The sequence below is a fragment of the Benincasa hispida genome, chromosome 2, assembly GCF_027475165.1.
Source record: "Benincasa hispida cultivar pf3 chromosome 2, pf3_genome.v1.1, whole genome shotgun sequence".
NCBI lineage: Eukaryota > Viridiplantae > Streptophyta > Magnoliopsida > Cucurbitales > Cucurbitaceae > Benincasa > Benincasa hispida.
In genome coordinates this window covers 38,712,771-38,729,744 of record NC_143479.1, presented here as the reverse complement: position 1 = coordinate 38,729,744, position 16,974 = coordinate 38,712,771, and the positions used below count along the sequence as shown (strand labels likewise).

General features: G+C 35.6%; 1 protein-coding gene across 7 annotated transcripts in view; it reads right to left on the bottom strand.

The window, feature by feature from the left end:
• Window positions 1-1,163: 1,163 nt before the first annotated feature.
• LOC120072284 (uncharacterized) overlaps window positions 1,164-16,974 on the bottom strand; it is a 31,050-nt gene continuing 15,239 nt past the window's right edge. For 4 of the 7 annotated variants that reach the window (XM_039024729.2, XM_039024728.2, XM_090310740.1 and 1 more), the window contains 7 exons: window positions 13,449-13,618; window positions 6,810-6,999; window positions 5,377-5,476; window positions 2,911-3,079; window positions 2,661-2,743; window positions 2,486-2,562; window positions 1,164-1,639 (listed from right to left, as the gene is read on the bottom strand). In XM_039024729.2, the coding sequence (XP_038880657.1) occupies window positions 1,468-1,639; window positions 2,486-2,562; window positions 2,661-2,743; window positions 2,911-3,079; window positions 5,377-5,476; window positions 6,810-6,999; window positions 13,449-13,618 (961 nt within the window). In that variant the 3' untranslated portion in view covers window positions 1,164-1,467. Of the gene's footprint in view, window positions 1,640-2,485; window positions 2,563-2,660; window positions 2,776-2,867; window positions 3,119-5,376; window positions 5,477-6,809; window positions 7,000-13,448; window positions 13,619-16,974 lie in introns of all 7 variants that reach the window. The other 3 variants (XR_016527696.1, XR_016527697.1, XR_016527695.1) reach the window with 2 other exon arrangements.

Here is a 16,974-nt window from a genome sequence, read left to right as displayed (position 1 = left end):
ATTCTAAAAGTTGTATAAATACCCTTATCTTTATTTTTTAAAAAAGTTGTATAAAAATACCTCATCAACTCTGCTTCAATCTATGACATGACACTTATCTTCTTATTCCCCTTTTTCCATTCCCCAATCTTTAATACTACCATCTTTTAACATAGGTACATAGGCTAGTAAGAAGAAAAATAATAGATTCACAAGGGATCTTAGAACATAAATTTTTAGGAACTCAAAAGACTCCATAATCGAACATTGTATTTCCATCAATCTTATTTATATTTGGTGATTCATCATTTTACTAAATATTTAGTAGAGATTCTAATTTTAGGACTTCGTGAGATTTTATATTTTATCTTGAAGTTTTGGGTCATGTTTTGTTATCAGAAAATTCTTGTAAGAATTAAACACATGAAACCAAAAAATGAAAGTATCTATATGAAAAAGAATTGAGTATATATTAGTTGTTATCAAATTAATTATTTTCCAACTCAATATGAAATTGACTATTTAAATGTTATAATTTTTATCTTTAAGAAGAGAGTATCGAAGAAGTGAAGAAAAAAAACAAAAGAGATGCAAAATTGTTAGCGCACTAAGTGAAGCAAAGAAGAGTGATGAAACTAAAGATGGAGGTAATCTATGAGGTATACTTAAATGATTTCTATATATATACTATCATTAAGAGCCTTTTTTAACTTTCTTTTCGAAAAAAAAAAGTATATTAATGGACCTTTCTAAAGCTCATAGATATTTTTAAAGTGTGATAATCCATCCATATTACTAACAATAATAATAATTTAAAACCTTTCTAAAAGTGTAAAGACACTACTAAAACATTTGAAAATTCTGGAGTATTTTTTAAACAAAATACAACGATTTCCATCCAAAAACTAATAGAGGTACTTTTGAATTTTTTTAAAAAAAAAATTAAGAGTACTACTAGAACTTTTAAAAGTTCATAAATATTTCTATACAAAGTAAAAATTTTACAAGTATTTTCTATAATTTAGCCCAAATAAAATATTTCTACTATGATCCTAAAATTATTTTTTTCAAATTCACAGCAAAATTTTTAATTCTTAAGACAAGATCGAGGAAAAAGTTGTTAGAAATGCCATCCACAAGGTTAAGCTCTCTTCTATAACTGAAAGAAGAAATAAACTCACAAATTTAAATGTGCCGTGAACAGCAAAACTTCAGATAGGCATAAAAAACTCTGTGCATGATTTCCAACATAAATGGCTATGGCAAACATTGTAAAACCTGTCTTTGTTATATGATGCCCTCCTTGAGTTTGCTAAACCCAGAATCTATGCCTATTTTTCACATCCTGATTTTTTACCCTCTTGTTACAACAAATTTTCAACTTTCAATATGGATTTTAAAAGGAAAAAACCGTGAACCTCTACTTTTGTGCGACATCTCGAAAAAGCTTCCCTCAGATGAATGATACATGTCGACTGCCGTACATTGTCAGTTAATTTTTGGCTTCGGACGCCTTGGTCTTAGAAGAACGTAGAGAAGGCCCAAAACGACCATGAAGGCAGGTATGGTTGTTCCATCAAACACAATGTCTACTTTTCTCTCTCGTGAGCAGTGAATGGGGTGAAGAAGAGCTAATGTCGTGTTTACTTGATCAGCAAACCTACAAAACGTACATGAGTGAATATATAATCCATATTAAATTTCAATTACTCTCTGTACATAATGACCTTAAAAAGGTCAGCTTTACTATTTAATTTTTTTGGGTACTTGCAATGGATAGTACTTTTAGGGCTAATAAGTGCATAGCAACATTTCTAAAAAATTACAAAATATAGTAAAATCTATCAGTGATTGACTCTATCGCACTCCTATTACTCGATAGACTCTGAGGGTTAGATCTAAATTTTGTTATATTTGCAAATTATTTTTCATTGTGTTATATCTACAAATACTTTAGATCTGATTGTTATATTTGCAATTATTCCTTCATTTATTTACATCAATGTAAGTTAAAAATGATGAAAAAAAAGAATAATACAAAAGGCGAGGAAATCATGTTGGACACAATATCCCGCAAGTTTAGGTCCCAGAGTGATTCAGACTAATGGCCACATCTCTATTTTTCTTCCCAAATATTATACAAAGAATTTGCTTGAAGAAATTTTAATAAATGCCATAAATAAAGCAGAAGCTGATAGATACAAACACGAGTATCCTATACTTTTGTTGCATACAAAATAAAAAAACATTAAGAGAGACTTCTTGATATTTGAGAAACAGTGAGTTGCACAGGGAGTGTTGTATGTATGTTTGTTTGTACTTAAATGATGGAGGCAAATATTCAGTAAACGACAACAAAATTTCAGTGTTAGCATACTATTTCAGATCATAGATAACCAATCCTAATATACTTTCAACTATTAAGAAACGTAGTTTGAAGGTTAAAAAAAACATTTATATAATAAACGTTTGCATAAAAGAAAAGCAACGGTTTGAAGAGCCTAACCCTTTGGATGCCTCATTTAGGACGTGCAACAATCTTACTGCATCAATATACCGCAGCTCTCCAGAAACGGTTGAGATCTGAGAATATAGAGATTATACATAATCATGAACTCAGTTCACAAACGTGGAAGAATGTTAGAACCACTGAAATTTTTGGAGAAGTTGAAGGCACTTACTCTTCTCCACAGGCTAACAACATACTGATGCTTTTTTACAAGTTCACGCTCCTGTGAGAGGAAGAGCTTGAAGGACTTTTCAGCTAATTTTTGTAAAGGCTTTACACCCACAGAACTAGTTTAAAACAAAACAGTGCATTTTAAATACCAAATAAGTGAGCATGAAAAAAAAAAAACATAGTAAGGTGGCGATAAGGCATTCTTAACATTTGTATTCCAAGAGCCAAACTGTGTTTCTAGGCAAGGATACTGGTACGCTCCATCAGTAAAAGATGAATAGCTGAATTGACTTGCTGTATTGATTCTTCAAGGGCTGTGATGATATAACTCCGAGCAATAGTATCAGACTGAAACTTTGAAACATGCCATCCACGGGAAGTAATGGAAAACGGGTTGCAGCCTACTGACCATATCCAATCCTATAATATTAAAGAGTTGTTGCAATAGATGTGATACACCTGGTTAGTAATGCACGAAAACAGAATGTTCGCATTCAGATGCTGAAATTATGTTTAGAGAAACCACGAGGAGTACAAAGGACTCAAACTCATAAATCCTTTTAATAAGACATACACACATGAAAGTAAACATCGAAAGCAACCATTTCTAGGCACCTAGAATACAACCAAAGCAAACTGCTCTAAGAATACCCAATCTGTACCCTAAGAAGCACTGATGTAGATAAAGACACGGATACGACATGGCATGGGTACCAACACATCATTTTTTCAAAATCTAAGACATGAACACAGAAAGGACCCATTTATTAACATATATATTATCTAAAACACAAATCATTTCTGTACGAGAAGGAAATTCAAAATCAATGAGTTTATACATTTATATGCTTAAAAAATTAGTTTGATGTATTTCACTAAAAAAGAAAAAAAAAATTATAATTTTTAAAAAACAGGAAACGAGAAGATTCATTGATATAAAAAAGAGAGATTAATGCTAAAAAAAACAAATCTCCACCAAGGAAAAGGACAACAAGTGAAACGCAATGAAAACAAAATACCAAACAAATTACCAAAATAAAGGCCAAGAACCCAGAACTCTCAAAAGAAAACTAAGAATGGAGAAGACAAGGGAAACTAGAGAACAAGGGTCTTCCAAACAAACAAAATAAGAACCCTGAAGGCTTCAACAGGACCATTAACAGAATAGCTACGAACGACGAAAAGGCATTGAAAAAGATCTTCAAACCGACTTAAAAAACAATCTCCAAAGCCTCTGCAAAACCAAGAACTACCCAGTTTTAGGGCACAAATAAATATTAATTTTTGGTGACAGGGGCCTAATCTCTTTCATCTATAAACCAAAAACCTCAATTAAAGAATAAAATTTAAGAGGAATTGATAAAAAGTTATCCACTGATGCTGCTGATTGCAAAATCTCACTTGAAATCTTCCTACCATTAACCACAAAAAGATATTCAAAAAGCTTCTTCTAAAGAGTCCACAACAGGAAGATCATCGATCTTGATGTCAACTATCTGCTCTTCGACCTCCTCACTACTCATGCTAACCTTAGATGCTACATCAGATTCACCATCATGGACAAAATGAGTGGAGCTAAACGTGTAAGTAGTGGAAGTGCAAAAGGAACCTTCGGTAAAAGTAGCATTTGATTCTAGAAGAGTGAACTTTGAAAGAGTGTATGAAGAGGTAGGTTGTGAAGGAGGCACTTATAACTCCAATGAGGAAGTGATCCGAACACAAGCTTCTTCCAAAATATCTGCATTGAACTTCAAGTTTACAAGGATACCAAAGCTAGTGAACTTCCAAGTATAAAAGAGAGGGTAAGGTTCAAAGCCCAGATTTTAAGATAGGGGTCTTAACTGTAAAATTGGAAACCTGATAACTAAGACAACTGACCAAATTCTGAACAAGATGTGCAACCTGAAGATCATCATGGGGAAGGAGACTATCTGAATTTGTCGTTGAACATGTAAAGGACAAGAGTTCAAGACAACATTTTTACCCTTAAAAGTTGCAAAAAGTAAACTAAAACCTTCGTCCAACATAATTTGGTTTGTTCTCTTAAGATCCAGTGATTTGAAAAATCAAATATTGACAAATCCCAATGATCAATACAAGGCGGATCTATAGAATGTATATCCCCAAAACCAATTGTGCAATCAACAAGATAATAAAACAAATAAAAGAATTTTACACATTTATAATCCAATTCAAACCCACCAACAAGCAGACATCACTTATTTTTGGCAGAATTTTCAACTGGTGAGGGTACTAAAGATGTTTTAGGGGTGGAAGGTTTCTCTTTAGCTTCTACAAGGGCAACAAGAGGAGAGGGATCATAGAAAGATGAGAGAGAAATTACTATGACGTTTAAAATTCAATAGTAGAAAAAACTAATTGAGTTTGACAAAGAGATTTAAAGAAAGTAGACTACACCAGCAAATTGGACAAAATTCAATTAGAGATTGTGTACCAAAAAAAGGGAAAGAAGTAAACTGAAACGTATTGTTACTCCATGGTGAAGACACTTCTTGGAGACATAAAGTAAACTGAATAATATAGATGCAACTTATTTATAGGACTTGAGCAAGAGCAGCTCATAACTACCTAATCAACAACCAAGTGCGACCTCTAAAACAAACCAAACTAATAACAGAATACAACTGAAAGCATAACAACAAATATCTACCACTATGCCTACATTCACTGCAACACAAAGGTTTTCACTATGGTACCTCAACTGCTGTATCATGGGATGCACTGTATGCAAGATGGAGAGGGAGCAAACCGGAAAGATGTTCTGCAGTAGCAGAAAGAGCAGCTTTGATTGGTTTCCTACGTATTGAAAGGTATAAGAAGAAACAAACAATTAATATTCTAGGATAATTTCTGATGACAGATGCCTTTAAGGTTAACTGCTAAAACAAGTGGTAAACCACATGAAGCCAATCATATTAATTTTATCACATTTCATTTACAGAAAAGGGTTTAAAACAGAAAAGAAAAGCGAACTTTGAAGCAAGTAGCACTCCTGAGATAATCGTATTGAAAAGTCATCCACGTGTTTAAAACTTATATAGTTGTATTATGGTCTCACTCATGATTACCAAACCAACAAGTTTGGGTTCTACATTTTTACCTCAACGACTAAATAAACCATATGGTAATCTACAGAATGCCATAAGTTACAGCGAAAGCATTTTGTATTTATTATCCTAGCACATAATCATACATACTGATCCAAATAGAAAAGTAAGAGATCATAGTATTTTTTTTAGTTCAACCAGAACATCTGACCTCCTAGTCTAGGGTTGCCTAAACCAATTGCATTACGCACGGGTTAGCAAAAGGATTATATTATTAGTTTTTTGTTTCAAAATAGAATAAAACACAAATTAAATTTTGCTCCCCTTTTCTGACTATAATTTTCCATCCTGATTAATGGATCATTTGACCAATAAAACAATAGACTAAATATATATTTTAGACTCTAATTTTTTATCATGTGATCCCTTTGTTGCAGTAGCACCTTCCCTTCCCAAGGTTTGTACAATTATTATGGGGAAAAAAAATCTTTCCCACGGTTCTTCTCCTCCATTCCTCCCTCTTCCCTCTTCCTTATTTTCTTCTTGTTCTGTCCTCTTTTCTTTTTTTTTCCTTCTCCTTTTCTTCAGTCTTTCTTTTTAATATTGTTCTTTGTTGAGCTTTCAAGATTCACAAAACCGGCCAAAAGTGACCGATCATCAGTGGTTGGTCAATCAACATACATAGCCTCTTCAAAACCAACCACAATCGACTACTAGAAACCGACATGTCAATGGTCGACACCAGTTTGAACCCAAAATTGATGTTGACCGACCGATCCCTTATGTCCATGTATTCTTTCATTTTTCTCACAAGTTCGATTATTCATAAAAATAAATAAATATATGGATAGAATGAGAGAGGGACAGAAACAGATTCTATAGAAAAGGGGAGAAGATAGGAAAATTGGGAGTAAATGACATGCACTTGACACCCAACCCAAGGCAAGTAATAGTTCATCCAAATGAGCCCAGCACCAAGAATGATAGGAAAACCAGTAAACTCTGGAAGTTATACAATTCCATCGTATTTTCAAAATCTAAACATCATATGTCACAAAAAAACTAAAGATGCTTGAACTAACCTCATATCCCATATAAGTGATTTCCCATTGCACTGCAAATGGCTTTCCCAGGAAGAAATCTCTGACTGCACTACAATAACCATGTCGGAGAGTGCCTTTGCCTGATAATGTTTGTCAACTAATAAGGGTTCTGTATGAATGAACCAAAATATTGGAACTTCCAGTGTAGAACTTTGAGGAGCATTTGTTCCTGCAATATCCATAATCAGCCAAAAAAAAAAAAAAAAGAGAGAGAGAAGAAAGAAAGAAAGAAAGATACAGGCCAGTATAACAAAAACAAAACCCTTTTAAGTATGCTATCAAACTTGAGTCTTCTAACCCTAAAAGTACAATGTATTGAAAAGTTACATGTAGTGTACTCGGTTCTTTTTTTCGACATTTGTCCTGTTCTCATATGACAACCCCCGACTAAAAACATTTAGTTTCCAAGAAAACTCATAGGATATTAAATCCTAAGGGTGGCCATCATGATCAAGACTTTGGTGCATTCCCAGCATTGAAGTGTTCTGATGACATAAATTTGATATTAAAATCCCCCTATGTAACATTGTTGATAGTCAATTTACCTTTTCCATACATCCACACATATTTGGATGTGATCCTCATTGTAAAAGGACTCGATGAGGTGAGAATTAAAAGTTAGTGTGGGGTGATCCTCAAAGTTGACTCCAGAAAGCCTATTGTTTGCCATATTAACAAGAGTTCTTAGATTCAATCTTCTTCATGGAGGGTGACTTACCACTTTTTTTACATCAATTAATTACTATAGAGTATTAATGGAAAACCCATTAGTAATTTCAGAAATTAAGAATCTAGCAGGAGTGATCTTCTTCACTTTGGTTGTTTATCCATAAGACCTCCGATTATTCATACTTTTGAAAGGAAGGAAGGGCAAAAGGGGACTTTCACATAATTCAGTTGGTTAGAGAAACGTGGTTGTGGCGTGTGCCTGGTGGGGACCACCAAAGGGGTTTGGCAGGGGGGAAGAGTTTTCGGGTTTTGAGTAGAAGTTGACTGCTTGAGGGGGGAGAGTACCAATTCTCTCGAACAACCAAGTTATCTCGCTCTTTGCTCATTTGCATTTTCTAGTTCATCTTTGATTGCATTTATCTTATAATTCTGAGACTAACATTCAGTGAGTTTTTTAATATCATTGAATTGTATTATCTGAAACTATTTGGTTTACTTGGAGGATTCTTTGAGTAATTTGTAAGAGACACCTTGCAAATTGGTATCAGAGCATGTTCATACTGAGAGAACATGGAAAATGGCTCAAAATAACGTGAAGAAAGAATGGAAGGAATGGAGAAGGAAGCATCAAGATTAAAGATGTGCTTCAAAATATGAACAAATCTTTGGAAAGACTTACAGTCGAGGTGCGTTATATTTTGTTGAGCAAGCGTCAAAAAACGTTGGAGATCTCTGATAGTTCTAACGAGAAGAAGAAAATAGGAATCATTGAAGAGGAAGGTGGAAAATAGGAATCATTGAAGAGGAAGATTCCACTTCGATCAATGATCGAGGAAAGTTTGGAGATGCTAGGTTTCTTTGAAGAAAATCCTAATACATGCTTTTTGGGACAAAGGGGCATTTTGAATTACAAGAACTGACAGATTCAGAGAAGATTAAGGTTTTTATAGTGAGTTTTGAGAAAGATGCAGTCGAATGGTATCAATGGGCTTTAGTCAATGTCGGATCTCCTTTAGTAGTTACAAATGAATATGTACATCATGTACTTTTCCATTATTCATATCCACCTTCCCAATGTTACAAAGAATTCCACGGAATCATTCGAAGAACAACCTTCTCTCTTCCTAACTTTGGTACACCAGAAGTGTCAAAAGTCTATCATAGAATTCTTTACACGCAAGGCAATGATAGACTTCTCCATTATTCATATCCACCGTCTCGTCTTTACACTTTGCGTAAATAGGCTCACAAGTGGAAACAGGGGACGATGAATGTCACTTCATACTTCAAAAAATTCTTTAATTTGGTAGGAGATGGACATGTGTCGTGAAATTATCTGGGATTGCCCTTATGAAGGTGTTCAGAATTCCAAGATTGAGGAAGTCGATCATGTTTATGATTTCCTAGCTGGTTTGAACTCCAAGATCGATGCAATGCGAGGACGTATACTGGGACAAGGGCCTATACCTTCTCTTATGGAAATGTGTTCAGAGGTTCGTCTAGAGGAAGATAGAGTCAGTGCTATGAACATCACGATTGTATCTGCTACTGATTCTGTTGCTTTCAGTATGAAATTATCTAGTTCTGATAGTGACAAGCAAAATGGGAAACAGACCCGGATGTGTGAACATTGCAAGAAGGCCTAACATATGAAAGATCTATGCTGAAAATTACATGTTATACCATCAAATGGCAGAAGACGTCCTCCAAATGATAGGTCCAATCCTGGTCGGGCTCTTATGAGTGAATCTGCGAGCGCCCCCCAATCACAACCTCAGGTGAATTGCCAAAGTGACTGTGGTATTATTTCCCTTGGGGTGGTTGCTCAATCAGGTATCTCTCAATCCTTAAGTCTCCTCAGCATAAATGGTAAGAAATCCTGGATACTTGATTCAAGGGCTACATATCATTTGACTGGATCTTCTGATAATTTTTTATCATATCTTTCGAGTGCTGGTAATGAAAAGATTCGGATTACAGATGGGTCCTTTGCTCCTTATTGCGGGCAAGGGTCATATTTCTTCTTTTGATGGTTTAACTTTACGGAATGTGTTGCATGTACCCAAAATATCTTACAATTTACTATCTATTAGTAAGATAACTAGGAATCTGAATTGTCAAGTTGCTTTCTCACCAAATAATGTTTTCTTTCAGGACTTGAGTTCGGGGAAAACGATTAACACTGCCCGGCACAACAGGGGACTCTATGTTCTTGATGAGGATATTTTCACTAGGAACTGTTATAGGATTAGTTTGTTGTCTTCTTATTTTTCAACTTCAGAAAAAGATTGTATGTTGTGGCAATTTCGCCTTAGTCAACCAAATTTCAAATATATGAAATATTTATTTCCCCATTTACTCAATAAAGTTGATGTCTCTTCTCTATCTTGTAATGTTTGCATTTGTGCAAAACAACATAGGGTCACCTTTCTGTCTCAACCTTACAAACCTTCTCAGCCCTTCACCCTTATTCATGGTGATGTTTGGGGTCCCTTAAGTATTTTTACCTCTTCGAGGAAACGGTAGTTTGTGACCTTTATTGATGATCACACCCGTCTTACATGGGTTTTTCTCCTCACTAATAAATCTGAGGTTTCATCGGTATTTCAACAATTTTACACTACTGTTGAGACTCAGTTCAACACCAAAATTGCTATTTTTCATAGTGATAATGGTCGTAAATTCCTTAATAATACTCTACGTGATTTTCTGTCTTCTAAAGGCATTGTCCACCAAAGCTTGTGTGCCTATACACCTCAACAGAATGGGGTGGCTAAAAGGAAAAATTGTCACCTTCTTGAGGTTACACGGCTCATGCTATCTACTTCACTTCCATCTTACATATGGGGGGACTGCAGCTCATCTTATTAATCAAATGCCTTCCCGTTTTCTCCAACTCTGAACCCCTCTTGAATGCATCAAGGAGTCATACCCTACCACACGACTTATTCCTGATGTTCCTCTTCGAGTTTTTGGGTGCACTACCTTTGTCCATAGTCATGGCCCAAGCTAAGTTTACCCCTCGTACTCAGAAATATGTCTTCGTTGGATATCCCCTTCACCAGCAAGGTGATAAATGCTTCCACCCTTCTTCCCGAAAATACTTCATTTCCATGGATGTAACGTTCCTTGAGGATAAACCTTTCTTTCCCGTTAGTCATCTTCAGGGGGAGAGTACTAGTGAAGAGACTAATTGGTCCACATCTTCAGTCCCTACTGACCTTCCTGAACTTCTTCCTAAACCCATCCTAAGTGCCCATGACACTGTTCTACCCACTAAACAAGTCCCTTGGATAACCTACTACAGGAAGAATCTCATAAAGGAAATGGTGTCCCCTACTGCTCCACCGGCTCCAGTCCATGAATCTGAACCCACTAAACAAGTCCCTTGGATAACCTACTACAGGAAGAATCTCAGAAAGGAAATGGTGTCCCCTACTACTCCATCGGCTCCAATCCATGAATATGAACTAATGCAAGCTCAAGGTACTACTGGTGCTGATAATACTAACTTGTGTGTTGAGGATGATATTGTTGATTTGGCTGAGAATGACAAGAATGATATGTTAATTCCAGAGAATAACAGAGTTGCACGCAGTGATGAGACTTCGACAGAAACACAAGAGGGTGAGATTCTTCATCAGGATGGAAAATGTAATCAAAATCTCATTCCAGATGAGGAATCAGATAAACCAAAGGATTATGATATCTCTCTTTACATGCCCATTTCATTGAGAAAGGGCACCAGATCCTGTACCAAGTACCCCATGTATAGCCATATGTCTTACAGTAATTTGTCTTCTGGGTTCAGGGGTTCATTACCAGCCTTGATATAGTAACAATACCGAAAAACATACGTATGACTATGGAAATTTCTGAGTCGAAGACTGCAGTTATGGAAGAAATGAAAGCTCTTGAAAAGAATAATACGTGGGATCTTGTTGCTCTTCTTAAAGGGCATAAAACAGTTGGATGCAAGTGGGTGTTCACTCTGAAGTATAAATCAGATGGAACTCTAGATAGGTACAATGTCAGACTTGTAGCAAAAAGGTTCACTCAAACCTATGGGATAGATTATTATGAGATTTTCCCCCCGTGACGAAGTTAAACCCGATTCAGGTCCTTTCTGTTGCAATTAATAAAGACTGGCCTCTCCATCAACTTGATGTGAAAAATGCATTTCTTAATGGTGAATTAGAAAAATGCATTAACTTGTGTGTTCACTTAGGGATACTCTGATCACATGTTTACAAAAAGGTCAGTATCTAGAAAAAATTGTTGTTCTAATTGTGTATGGTTATGATATTGTCCTGTCAGAAGATGATGTTACTGAGATCACTAGGCTGAAAAAGAAAATGGTTGACGAGTTTGAGATCAAAGATCTAGGGGATCTAAAATATTTCCTTGGAATGGAGGTGGCAAGATCAAAGGAAGGGATCTTTGTCTCACAATGGACATACACTTTTGGCCTGTTAAAAGAAACAGGTATGACTGGATGTAGACCTGTTGACACTCCTATTGAATTCAATGCGAAAATGGGAAATTTTGTTGACAAAGTTCTTGTTGATAAGGAGAGGTATCAATGTCTAGTGGGAAACTTGATTTACTTATCTCACACTAGACCAGATATTTCCTATGCTGTCAATGTTGTTAGTCAGTTTATGCAGGCACCCTACGAAGAACATATAGAAGCTGTGAATCGGATTCTGAGATATTCAAAAAGCTCACCCGATAAAGGTCTGATGTTCAAAAAAACTGACAGGAAATGCATTGAGGCTTATACGACTTTGATTGGGCAGGATCGGTTATTGACAGAAAGTCTACCTCTGGATATTGTACTCTTGTGTGGGGTAACCTAGTTACTTGGAGAAGTAAGAAGCAAAATGTTGTTATTAGAAGCAGTGCTGAAACTTAATACGGAGCTATGAGTTTGGGAATCTGTGAAAAAATCTGGTTGAAGAAAGTTCTGTCTGATCTACACCAAGATAGTTTTCTACTTATGAAGCTCTATTGTGATAATAAAGCGGCTATAAGCATAGCCAATAATCTTGTACAACATGATAGAGCAAAACATGTAGAGATTAACAGACACTTTATAAAAAAGAAACTAGACAATAGCAGTATCTGTATTCTGTATATTCCATCTAGTCAACAAGTTGATGTTCTCACCAAAGGGTTACTCAGGTAAAGTTTTGACTCATGTGTTAGCAAGTTAAGTCTGATTGACATCTACGCCCCAACTTGAGGGGAAGTGTTGGAAATAAGGGGCTTTATTGATAGTTTATAGCCCCAAGGGTATTTTAGTATTTTAATTTACCCTAAGTTTTTTTCCTTTTTTATTTTAGGGCTTGTTAGGCCTATAAATATGACTTCTATTGTAACTTTCATGGTGTGTTAAAAATAATAAAAGAGACTCTCTATCGTTGTTTTTTCCCCCTATTCTAGGGTTTTCCACGTAAACCTAGTGTTCTCTTTTTTCTATCTTTTAACAAAAAAAAATAAGAAAGGCGATAAGGAGGCTTCAAAAACAAGTTTGAACACCAATGGCCTAAGTAATCTCTAGGAAAAGGTGAAACTTCTAACTTGTAATAAATGATTCTATTCTTTTCGAGGCTGATATCTTCTGGATATAAGACTTAGTTTTCTTAACTTGTCCAGATTTATATATTTATACACCATCATATTTGTAAAATGACTGTAATTCCTCAGTTAATATGACAAAGAAGGAATGTCTTCTTCTCTCCAAAATGTTATAAACTACCATAACAGGTCATTCTTTGGGGTGAAAGAAAAAAGAATCACCGAAGAGTTAATACAAAGATATACAATGACCATGAAATCATGAAATCCAAATAGGAATACATACACACATACATACATAAATATAAAAATTAATACATACACACACACAAACATACATATATATAAAAATTAAATGTGACCCAAAACCTTTAAGGGAATGATCCAATCTTTGCAATTGATACTGGAGTATAGATGAATCGAGATAGCTACGAATTGTTTTCCGATATGTTCCATTAACAAGCAACAGTGGAACAGCTGCTGCACGTCGTGCCACTGAGAAGGCCATCGCCAAAGCAGGATCCTCTGAGAGTGGTAACCTACAATACATATTTACAAATACCAAAGGAATCATAATCCCAAAAGAAAAGATGACCATCATATTACAGATAGTAAAAATCTTACGGAAGAATATTTCTTTTTCTTTTTCTTTTTTTAATGAGAAACATTCCATCATAATTTCATTGATAGTATGAAATTAAAAAAGGAGCAACAAGTTCTATGAGAGATTACATTATGTTATTCCATTGAGATATAAGATATGTGAGATTGTAATAACAAAAAAAAGGAAGTGAATTTACAACATGAAAGAGATGTATACAAAAGGTGATCAAAAAATTGAGTGAATTCCGATTCTCTATCTTCAAAGGTACGATGATTCCGTTCATTCAAGACAAGCTAAAAGTAGGCTTTGATGATGTAGGTCCACATAATCGTTGTCTCGTTCTTAAATGGATGGCTAATAATAAGCATATTCAAGAGGATGAGGGGGTCATTAGGAAATACCACATGATTGTTGAAGCAGGAAAAGATTCTCATCCAAAAAGATTGGGCAAAGTCTGAAAACACTAGAATGTGCATAATGGTTTCACCACATTGGTGACAGAGAACACACCAACATGGGGTAGACACAATCCAAGCCTTTTTCCACCATGACTGACATCCCAAAGAATCGAATCTTTTGGGATGGGAGCTCTCCAAATATTTTTACAAAGAGCAGCATTCTGACCAATTCCACGTGAGGCAAGGTGTTGTGTGAGTGATTTAGTAGTGAATTGACCAGATTTGTCAAGGTTCCATTTCCATGAATTATCCACCATAGGTCTATAAGGGGGCTATAGCAAAGTGAATAAAATAGACCACTCAAGAACCTCTGCTTCATTAAGATTGCGCCTCCAACCAAGGTCTCATGATTCATATTCATGATTCCAACCATGAGCAATGGAAGCCAACTCCGGGCAGGAAAGAGCAAATAATCTAGGAAAAGCATTCTTAAAGGGAGAAGTTCCTACCCTAATATCATTCCAGAAGGATGTGGCTTCACCATTACCCATGATATGGACAATATTCTCATGAACAAGATCAATCTGTTTTGTGATCTATATCCATGGGCCTCATAGCAGGATATGAAAAACAAAGATGGATTCAAGAGAAAATAAAATAAAATAAAAAACAAGACAAGTGAACAATTCAAATGAACAATATCCCAGAACTGAAAATGAAAAATGCTCATTCAGAACATTGTTTAAGACACATGAATTGAATGTATCCAAATGAACTATTACGTACGAACCAATACTTTTAAGGTTAGCCCAACAATTTTATTTCATTGTACTTTGAGCATTAGACTCTTTTCGTTTCTTCAATAAAACACTAGGTGTGCTTGACCTCTATTCCTGGCAGCAGGTGACCATCTATAGTTGACCATGTTAGGAAAAGGAAATGGAAGAACGGGCAACTTTGTTGCTTTATCTGGAAGGGAAAAACAATTAGTTGAAGAGCCTGATCTTTGGAGTAGGAAGCTGGATGGAGTTAGCTTATTCTTGGTTAAGTTCCTCTTAAACTTCCAGGTGGAATAGAAGTCAGTGTTTTGATTAGCTTTTCAGAAAGGAATCGTGGCATTTTAATTTTTCCCAGAAATTTAAGGTATTTTAATAGATTAATTCTCCAGGCGATCTTAATACAAATGATAGCATCCACAAGAGATACCCAAACCACAATCTTAACTTGAACATGCTACCTAATGTAAATGGATAGCAGACTACACGAACCATCCCTTCGTGTTTTGTCCCTGGCTTCTATTTCGAAATATTCTGATGAATATTTCATTTAAACCTCCCACTTTTTTTTTTTTTTTTTTTTTTTTTTTTGTGTGTGTTCTCCTTGGGATACTTTGGACAGAGTAGAAGAATCTTCGGTTTCACATAGAAATTTGGACCACACATGAAGTCTTTTTTATACATGTTCCAAACAGGCATGCTCCTCCCTCTCTCTTCCCTCTACCTAACAACCCAAACTCTCCCAACCATCCTGCACCGTCCTCCACCCTTTTGTACATCAGACGTTTGGTTCGAGACCATTGGCCTCCTTCACGCCCATTTTCAATCGCTCACCTGCCATTTGTCTGTTGCACCTCCATCGACTGCCCACCACTCATCTGCCCCTCAATCGTTCGTCTCTATGGAGTTTGGTTCGCAAATTTATGGTTGAAATCAAGGGTCTTTTCCTTTGTGGGTATCGAATTCTAGTCTTCTTTTTTTTTTTTTCTTTCGAAAAGGATACGTAACTTTTCATAGGTCTTTCCCATAGGGCTTTATCAGTGAGTTTCTACATTTACCAAATTTACTTTGTCATGAAGCATAGTAATTGTTGTAATGGCATGTATTTCTGCATTTGGTTCAAAGAACATATCTTCATTGAAGATATGGATCTTAAGTCGCCCATTTTTCTCTCTTTTTCTCACATTGTTTAGTTCAGACATTCTTTGGTTGAGTTAATGAAGAGTGTAGTTTTTCTAATGTTCTTCATGCAAAAGAGGGATGAATTTGGCACCACTAGAATACACAAGTAACTAATTGGATAATTGAGTGTATCATATGGCCAATAACAGGTGGAAGAAAGGTCACTTGTGTGCCTGTTGGTCGTTTTAATCAGGGTGGCCTTACTTTTTAGGATATTGAAAGATCTTATCTCCATTTTTAAGAACATTTCTAAGAGTGCATCCATGTCAAGTGATCCTCCAAAAGTGATCTGTCTACGTGTCCCAAGTCCTCATTGGATTCAAAAAGATAAAGTGATTGATTCATATGGGAGTTCTCTCATGGTAATTCTCCCAGTTGAATACGTGTAAGGACTAGAAGGAAATTGAGGAAGTCATTGAGGACCACTTTAACGTTCCTTTTGTGCTCAATCCATTTTATGGTTGAAAAAGCTTTATTACAATTACAAATGAATGATGTAAGATTCTCGGGGGACTTCACACTAATGGAAAATGGGTGCACATTGGGCTTCTTCATTTAAAATTTAAAACTTGGATTGTCGCAAAACATAGCAACCCTGATTTTGTGTAGGCTATGGTGGATGGACTCAGATTAAGAATTTACCTTTGCACTATTGAAAATTCTAGACTTCCAAAGCGATTAGTGAGTGTTTACATGGTCTGTTGCTTCTAAAACCCTAGATGTTTTAGAATCATAGTTCTGCCCTTATCGTAGTAAGAAAGAATTCTTGTGGTTTTATTCCTGCTTCCATCAAATTGAAGCCAATTCTTTAGACAAAACTGTTCTATTTACTCTGTTGATGGTGCGGTAGATATAAGTGAGTCGGGATAAAGTTAGATTTCATACTTATAAAACACGGTAGTGCACTTTGGCATAAGCATAAGGTTAGATTTCAT